The 8,790-nt window shown below is 41.5% G+C and overlaps 2 protein-coding genes across 3 annotated transcripts in view; both read left to right on the forward strand.

Annotated features, from left to right (window-relative positions):
- The window catches only part of LOC146982654 (uncharacterized), a 28,413-nt gene extending 22,944 nt beyond the window's left edge, over window positions 1–5,469 (forward strand). The window contains exons 17-21 of the mRNA XM_085785592.1: window positions 1,916–2,166; window positions 2,805–3,071; window positions 3,849–4,181; window positions 4,594–4,848; window positions 4,934–5,469. Of these exons, the coding sequence (XP_085641718.1) occupies window positions 1,916–2,166; window positions 2,805–3,071; window positions 3,849–4,181; window positions 4,594–4,848; window positions 4,934–4,941 (1,114 nt within the window). The 3' untranslated portion in view covers window positions 4,942–5,469. The remainder of the gene's footprint in view (window positions 1–1,915; window positions 2,167–2,804; window positions 3,072–3,848; window positions 4,182–4,593; window positions 4,849–4,933) is intronic.
- Window positions 5,470–5,957: 488 nt separating this feature from the next.
- Window positions 5,958–6,675, forward strand: cmc4 (C-x(9)-C motif containing 4 homolog (S. cerevisiae)). 2 transcript variants are annotated; one of them, XM_085785385.1, is made up of 3 exons: window positions 5,958–6,062; window positions 6,152–6,211; window positions 6,310–6,675. In XM_085785385.1, the coding sequence occupies exons 2-3, from the start codon at window positions 6,154–6,156 to the stop codon at window positions 6,444–6,446; spliced, it is 195 nt and encodes a 64-aa protein (XP_085641511.1). In that variant the 5' UTR covers window positions 5,958–6,062; window positions 6,152–6,153; the 3' UTR covers window positions 6,447–6,675. The 2 variants fall into 2 exon arrangements, with proteins under 2 accessions (XP_085641511.1, XP_085641512.1); XM_085785386.1 differs by having other exon boundaries at window positions 5,987–6,065.
- The last annotated feature ends 2,115 nt before the right edge of the window (window positions 6,676–8,790 follow it).

Below are 8,790 nucleotides of genomic sequence, written 5' to 3' on the forward strand. Positions count from 1 at the left end.
AAAGGAAGCTCTGATTAAACCACAACCTGTGCAACTGGGGAAGGAATTTTTAACATGGAAACGACTAAATATGAATTGAAAACATTGGATAAACTTTATTTACCTGATCTGATAAGACCATGATAGTGTTTGTCAGCTTATTGTAAAGTTATTCTGCCCCCAAGTGATCAAAAAGTTAAAACTTTGTACATGAGATTAGACTTGATCCTCATATTTTTATGTACTCAGGTAAATGTAGTTTTCCTTTTTGCATACAGCTACAGAAAATGCTTGTGGTTGCTCTGAGTAATTCAGTGGGATACGTTTTTTAATTGTATTTTATTCATTTTTTGTATGAATTATGCACAAATGACGGTTAGGTACTTTTTATGTCTTTGACATTTGTTGTACTGTATGTTTTTATACTTTATACAGTGGCACAGCTCGAGAATGTTAATTATTTTTGCACTGAGTGTCTGTGCCATTTTTTATTTTATTTTATTTTTTCTGTGACGTGCCTTCGATTTCATGTGATGGGAGAATTAACGGTGCTGCTTTTATGGAAATGACCTGATTATTAATCACCGCATCCCACAAGTTTATCAGGCAGTTCTCATTTGTAAAAACTTTTATCATTGTGAAAGCTGAATACATTGAAAAAAAGGGAACTGCAGTTGTGTTAAAGGTCCATATACAGTATGTGCAGCCCTGTACGTATACACATCACATGTTGAATAAAGCCAACTCCTCCATCAGTGACATCCTTTGGCCGAATACTGATCGAGGCAAAGTCAAACTATGTTTCCCTGCCGTCTTTTGTCAACCCTTTGGACCCCCCTCTCACTCTCTCTCTCTCTTCCTCTCACTCTCTCATTCAATCTGGCTTACGTTATACAGTGCTAAGACTGCCATACTAATTAGCACTGAACAAAGTGAATGTAAAGGAGAGCATTTATTATCCAGCCCACGGTTGCCAATATAAACCTTTTTTTTTTTTTGTCCTGAAACCACATTCTTTATGTTCAGTTGCTGTCATTCCCACTGAAGGGGTTTTTGCCAAAAAAAAAAAAGGCACTGTTTGTGTATGCTCTGAGTGTGTTGCTATAACAACCTGGCAGAGTGGATATTGCTCAATTTGTCATGGAGTTAAAAAAGAAGAAAAAAAGTTTTATCATAAACACATAATTCTCTGGATGCCTCGGAGAGAGGGGAGCAACGTGTTGGAAGTGAAACGAGCATGTGTGCTGTGCTGTAATCTGTGCATTGAGATTCCCAGCTGTGTGCTCACCATAAATATACACCAACCAAAAAAAAAAAAGCATCCGATTACTCGCTCACTTGCTCACACACACTGGCGGTTGCGGTCAGAGCTGATCTGTCTGTGCAGCATTCTGGTCACAGTGTGAGTCTTTACAGGCTACACGCTGCACACAACACCAACACTCCTGCCTGCTGGGATCTCACAAAGCCTGGAGTTCAGAGGCGAGAGGAATCTAGTGCACACACACACACACACACACACACATGCATATGAGAGAAATCAAGAAGAAACAAGACAATTTTTTTTTGTTTTGTTTTGTTTTAATACAGTTATGCCTGCAATTAAGGCTGGAATGTAACGAGCATTATAAAAATATGAGACATTAGGGAGTAGAGCTCAGATTTATGTGGTATGACAGATCCACTGAGTTACAAAGGTCAAATGTTACAGAGAATAAAGTTTTATTATGCCAATTTAATCACTTCATGACTTGAAAATAAAAATGAAACATTGCTCTAATGATCTTACATTGTTGGTGTTTGCACAGTGTATTGAAACCAGTCATGCTCTGGTGTTTTATCATAGATCTATACTTTATAGATACATACAGCTATATGTAGCCTATACCTACAGTATATAGCTGGGACGCGTGTGAGTTCACTGCTTTCACTAAAGCTCGGCCTGTGTTTCTTTAGAGGCCTGCCACCTGTTAAATTTCCCTCTTTCCCTTTTACCCCCCACCCACAAAGTCAGCTGGGATGAACGGGGCCCTTTTGTTCCCCGACATCGTTCCCTGCAGAGTTGCCAAGCTTGTTCAAGTAGGAATTTTCTCCCCCTCGCCCCTGAATCGACGCCTCAGTGCAGAAAATATAACATGGGGAACAACTTTCTGAGATGGATCCTGACGTTTTGCATGTTTTATTCGGGTAAGATGTTGAAGGCAACGTGTTTTTTTCTTCTATGTTATTCCCTTGTCTTTCTCTCTTATACTTCTGACAGATAATCGTCGCGGTAATTGCCTTGTAAAACAACAACGGTGTGGTGATAAATAGTGATCTCTAATTGGTGATTAAGCGATTGTAAAAAACCACCGTCCGTGCAAGAGCGAGTTAAATCCTATTTATTTGCAATGTAGGGCAGTTCTCGCATTTTTTAGGTCAGTGTAATTAGCAGGGTGTGTTAACAAATCCTCGTTTAGGAAACTGCACTATATTCTACATTAGATAACAAGCCTCTTTTTTCAGTGCATGTGTGCATATTGTTGGACTTTATAGGCCTAACTCTCTGTTGTTGTTGAATAAGCTATAGGGTGTAATCCTATAAACAGGCCTAGGAAGTAAAAGCTACATTTTGTTGATTTAACACAGAGATTAAAAATAAAGTAGATAGCTACACATTCACTATTATGAACAGGTGTATTTAAGGAATATTAGGCTGACTCTGTGTGTTGTAACAGAGTTATGTAACAGGTACATGCAGCCTATTTGGAGCCTATACAGTGAATTTTAAGACTGATGATGATGAGGATGATGATGGTGTGTGTTGCTGCTGCTTTATGTCTCAGTGTCAGGTGAGGGTTGCTCCCTAATACTGAAGCCCTCCAGGGTGGTGGTGGGTTTCGGGGAGCCGGTGTCGGTCACCTGTGAAGCCGTCCGCCCCGTGCGTGTCCTGGGTTGGGAGTCGGCCATCAGTGCTGCACACACTCAGCAGGAGCTGTCCGTCCAGTGGAAGGTCGACAGCCTCATCGATTGGATAGAGGAGCCCATCTGCTACGGGGTGTTTTTCACAGCTCCCAGACAATGTGAGGAGAAACTCAATCTCGTCCTCTACAGTGAGTCAGCTCGTTTTCATACACAGTGTCAAAAAAATCAATAAATAGATCACTTAAAGGGATAGTTCACCCAAAATTCAAATTTCACTCATTATCTACCCACCCTCATGTCGACTAAGAGCTGTGAGAATTTTCAGAGTCCTCCGTGTCTTCTCTGAGTTACGGGGGTCAGAGCAGCAGTATTATTTGTCCATATAATGGTTGTCAATGGATACCAACTTTCTTCGTCCAAAAAGACACATCAAAAAACATCCAAATACCTCCATACTGCTCGTCTGTAATGTCCCTCTTGTATTGAAGCCCCGACATGAGAAATTTTTCCGCCGGTCAGTGCAAGTCACGCGAGATTTGCACTGACACAGGAAGAGCAGTGAACCGAGACACTGGGAGCTTCCGCTACAAACAAGCTTAAAATATAGACTTATTTAATTGTTTTCAGAACAATTTCTCATGTCGGGGCTTCAATACAAGAGGGACATTACACACGAGCAGTATGGAGGTATTTGGATGTTTTTTTGGTGTGTCTTTTTGGATGAAGAAAGTTGGTATCCATTGACAACCATTATATGGACAAATACTGCTGCGCGGACCCCCCCGTAACTCAGAGAAGGAACGGAGGACTCTGAAACTTCTCACAGCTCTTAGTTGACATGAGGGTGAGTAGATAATGAGTGAAATTTGAATTTTGGGTGAACTATCCCTTTAAAGCTGTCTGACTGACCTGAAACCTTTGTGTATCCTTTATTTATTTATTTATTTATTTATTTATTTATTCAGAAACCCCAGACAGCGTCTCAATCAGGCCTGTGAACCACACCGGCCCCATGGTGGCAGGGAAGGAGTACCAGCTGCTCTGTGAGGTCCAAAACATCGCTCCCGTCCAGTATCTCACCCTGAGGTGGTACAAGGGGCAGGCCGAGGTTTACAACCACTCCTTCGCCGACCTCACGTCCTCCTCGCCCGTCCAGGTGTCCTCCATCCTCGTCATCACGCCGACCAAAGCTGAGAACGGAGCTCAGTACCGGTGTGTGGCCGAGCTGGAGCTGGGACCGGAAGGACCACGACCTCCTCCCACTGTGACCTCAGAGCCTCTTAATGCCTCAGTGTACTGTGAGTCAAGTTCAAGTTCAAGTTCACTTTTATTTAGTATATAGCACAGTTAAAAAGACCTGTGACAGTCGTCCAAAGTGCTTCACAGAGCAGAGACAGAAACAAAAAACAACGCATGTAAGAAACAAGAAGACATGCATACCATCACACATTCTCACACTCAAATGTATATGTACATGTAGCCTACATATACGAACATATGCGCATACATACACATATGCAAACGTGCACAGCTACAGTATTCATAAACAACAGTGCACATAGATATTTAAACAAAATTAGCCAGGATTAGAAGTCCTTGTGGACTGGAGTCATGAAGCTATATTCCCCCCAAAAATATCTCAAAATACAGTAGAGCTCTCATATTTCCAGTACACTGGTTTCTCTAATCGCTATGTGATCTTCTCTCTAGTTCCCCCAGCGTTCCTCAGTCCTGAAACGGAAGTTTTGGACCTCACACTGGGCTCTGAAATCTCCTTAAACTGCACTGCCACAGGGAATCCCACACCTGTGTACAGCTGGCAATCCTCCAATCCCGAGCAGGAGAGGGTGGAGAATGAAGCAGTTCTTACCTCTTCCTTACTGCTCCCAGGAACCTACACCTGCACTGCCTCCAACACGCTGGAGAAGAAGAGCAAGCAGTTCGTCGTCAAGGCCAAGACCAAAGGTATTACAGTAGTAGAGGAGGGTATCTTTGAAAATGCATAACTCCAATCGTGTCCTAACCTGCATCTCCTTTTGCTTTTACTCAGGTGTTTGAATCACACAATCTGGGGAGGGGATCAGATGACCATACAAGGACACGCAGCCAAGGAGATTTTTACTGTTGCTGCTTTGGAGACAGAAATGACAATGCATCTATAACTCAACAGATATTTATCAGGATCTTGCTATCACTCAGAATTAGATCGTATAAAGAAAAAGCCCTGAATATACTACACCTATGGCAACTGCCGTTTAATTTGTCAGTATTTTAACATGAATATTCCTGTGGTAGATTGTCAGTTTAGAGTACCTTATAGATCACTTTTTATGCTTTCCATGTGAAATCCTGTATCTAATTTATATTTTTGCTAGATTTATTTTCCTATTAATAAAATTATCTTGTAACATTACACATGTGTAGCTACATTTAATATAGCAGTGATGACTACATTATTGTTAATGTATGATGGAAATTGTATACAACTTGCAACTTTAATACTCAATGTTAAAGAAAAGCAGGCCATTACTGTAAATATGAACCGTTTCTTTATTTGCCTATCTTTATGAATAAAATTTAAATAAAAAACGTGTTATTTATATTTTTCTATATATTTTACCTGAATTATTTTATAGTTTCCCCTCCTATCTAAATATACACGTGTAGTTTTTGATTCAGAGCTACAAATAGCAATTTCTGCTAAAAAAGAAAAGAAAAGAAAACAAAAAATCCTTTGTTTTAAATGAAATGGTGTGTATTCATTTAGTTTTTTTTAATTATTATTATTAAATGTACAATACAATGTCAGTATCAGGGCAAATAACAGAGAGCAACATAGGCTATCCAAACATTATATATCCAAAGGCAACATAGCCAAAGAAGTATAAACATTTAAACATGTTTCTAAAAGTAAATGAACAAATAAATTAATGCTTAAATAACTAATATTTGTTTAGTTCATGAATTTGTCAGAAGAAACCACCAGTTGTCGCTGTTGCGCCTTGTTAGAGATGTTTTTCTATTGGCTGTAGACGAACCACGTGATCAAAACTTCAGTAGAGGAAGTGACGTAACAGCACCACGGACCAGGAAGTAACGTTAGCTGCTAACTTTAGCTTAACCTTTCAACCAGGACTTTGACTACTTCTATCTAATGTCGAGTTCCTGAACCGACAAAGGTGGTAAATATCAGTCTGGAGCCTGATGTGTCTTTGTTTATTACCGTCGGATAATGTTTGTAAACTGACGCGCTGTGCTCTGTTTGCAGACATGCCACCGAAAGATCCGTGTCAGAAGCAGGCATGCGCAATTCAGAAGTGTTTACAAGGTACACTACTACACAGACACACACACACACAAAAAGAGAGCCACTTTGTTGTCAGAGAAAAGAAAACCCTGACATTATCGATTATCCTCCTCCTGCAGCGAACAAGTACGTGGAGAGCATGTGTGAGGATGTGATCAGGGACATGCGGAGGTGCTGCGAGCTGCAGGGCGGGAAGTCCATCTGCTGCTCCGGGTTCAAAGACCCGAAACCTGCAGAGAAAAAGAGTGAAACATAAGTCACAGGTCATAGGATGAATTCTATGGACACTGTATCTATTGTATGAACTGGATGACTGCTGTCTGTGTTGCAGCAATGCAGACAGAGTTGTTATATGATGTGAAATATGATGAAACCAAAGAAGATATTTTGGCACATACAGGTGCATCTCAATAAATTACAATAGTGGAATGGAACAGTTCATTTATGTCAGTAGTTCAATTCAAAAAGTGAAACAAAATAATAATATTACACACATAATGTAACATTTATTTATTTAATTTCTATGATTATGGCTTACATTTAAAGCAGAAGTAAGTGATATATTTGTGTTAATATAAGTCTTAAATAGTCAGGGTTGCCAACTCTCACGCATCTGGCGTGTGTCACACGCTTTTAGGTCCTGTCTCACGCTCTCACGCCACTCAAACAATTCTCACGCCAAAATCAAGCGATTCGGCAAAAAAAAAGGCTCTCTGATTGGTGTGCGTGATGCTTATCCGCGTGTCGATTGGACGGCTGCTCAAGCCTGTGATCACAACACAGTAGGACGGGGAGTTGTCCACCAACAGCGGCACGGTGCTGAAGCCTGGATCCGACTTGGTCCGAATCCGATGGCCAAAAAAAAGAGGGAGAGAGCGAAGCCCGAGACACAACCTGACCTGACCGAGTTATGTTTTCAGACTGAACGCGGCTCGAACTGACGCCTGCGGTCGGGCTGTTGGGCCAGTCCGTTGAAAACTATAAAATCAAGATGCAGACTGGGTAGCACAAAGGTACAGCCAGGCAGCTCAGTCCAGAGAGCAGAGGAGAGAGAGACAGCGCAGCAACAGGTGTGTGTGTGTGTGTGTGTGTGTGTGTGTGTGTGTGTGTGTGTGTGTGTGTGTGTGTGTGTGTGTGTGTACGTGTGTGCGCAACTGCGCATGCATGCACGTGTGCCATACCTGCAAACTCTGAATGGGTATGTAGAATGTTTATTACAGAAGAGAAACACACATTTCAGGACCTGACTTGTATCATCAGGCTGTAGTAGAAGACTGAAAATCACAGGACGTGTCTTTTCTGTCCTTTCATATATTAATAGGCTCAATAGGCTGGTCCAGGCCAAAAGCCAGAGCTCCCCACTAGACCAGTTTCATACACTCCAGCCATTGATAGGAACCACAGATCTGCTTTTTTCCCTCTTATCTGAAGCAAATGTTGTGTTTTCCCTTTATTTTCTTCTCAGAGTACACCAGAATGCTTCAAATACATGTTAAAATCACAATTTTTTCCTGGGGGGGGTTCCCCCAGACCCCCCTAGAGGGATATATTTTGTCACCTATTACACCTCTAGCCTACTCAGTTTGCAGGTCTAATGTGTGTGTGTGTGTGTGTGTGTGTAAGAGAGAGAGAGACAGAGAGAAAAACTACAATAAACATAACTATTATTATTATTATAGACAGCCCCCCCCCCCCCCGCCAACAGAATCTCACTCCAGCCCAGGACCAAAAGTTGGCAACCCTGTAAATAGTTATATCTTCCGACAGCAATCACTTGCATAGAGTGTTTGGACCGAAACACGGGTCTGTCAGTCCCTCTGCTCTGCTCTGAGCCGAGGAGAAAACATTTCTCGTATCCTACAGTTTTTATCCAATGAGGAGAGAGAACGGCATGCAGGGCTGTGTGTGCAGCCAAGGGACGCCGTGAATGTGGTGACGTAGGGACGAGGACTGTTATGGTGCGTTCAGGGCAGCCCGTAACTCGTGTTTTTCCGACCTGTGAAGTCGTACCAGTTCGATCTGGTACGAGTTCACGGGTCGGAAGTTACGAGTGGCCGTTATAGTGACTTTCACCGGTAAAACAGGTCGGAAAAACACGAGTGGGTTGCCTGGAACGCTACAAAGTCGTAAGTTGTGACTTGAAGCTGTAATTTACGGTTTCAAAAGCCTGCCTGGAACGCAGCATTAGCCAAAACAACCGGATCGCTTACTTCTGCTTTAATGAAGACCTAAAATCCAGGATATCAAAAAGTTTAATATTACAAAAGACCAATTCAAATAAAGCATTTTTACTGGTAGGAAATTGACTTTTCCATGATGCACCTGTATTATGTACAGTGGAGGTGGTGCACTCATAGTTTTGTGTGATTGACAGGTTCTTATGGGTCAATCACAATGTATTTACTGTATTAAAGGGAAGTTCAACTAAATTATTTTCCATTGGGTTCCCACCATTGTGTAAAACCCCTTTATCAAGCACACACTTGAATGCACTTGTCTGTGCATGTTTTGTTGAGATACACAGTTGTTATATTGCAGGTGTAATTTAAAGCCATACACACCCATAGTAAACTCACACTGGTGATATAAATTATTTTTGA

The sequence above is a fragment of the Trachurus japonicus genome, chromosome 8 (assembly GCF_045865225.1).
Source record: "Trachurus japonicus isolate A0001 chromosome 8, Traja_1.0".
Lineage (NCBI taxonomy): Eukaryota > Metazoa > Chordata > Actinopteri > Carangiformes > Carangidae > Trachurus > Trachurus japonicus.

What these genes read in the sequence shown, in the direction of transcription:
- cmc4 (XM_085785385.1), top strand. Translation starts at nt 6,154, where the DNA reads ATGCCACCGAAAGATCCGTGTCAGAAGCAGGCATGCGCAATTCAGAAG. An exon ending in AATTCAGAAGTGTTTACAAG is followed by an intron (nt 6,212 to 6,309) that starts GTACACTACTAC and finishes CTCCTCCTGCAG; the next exon opens with CGAACAAGTACGTGGAGAGC.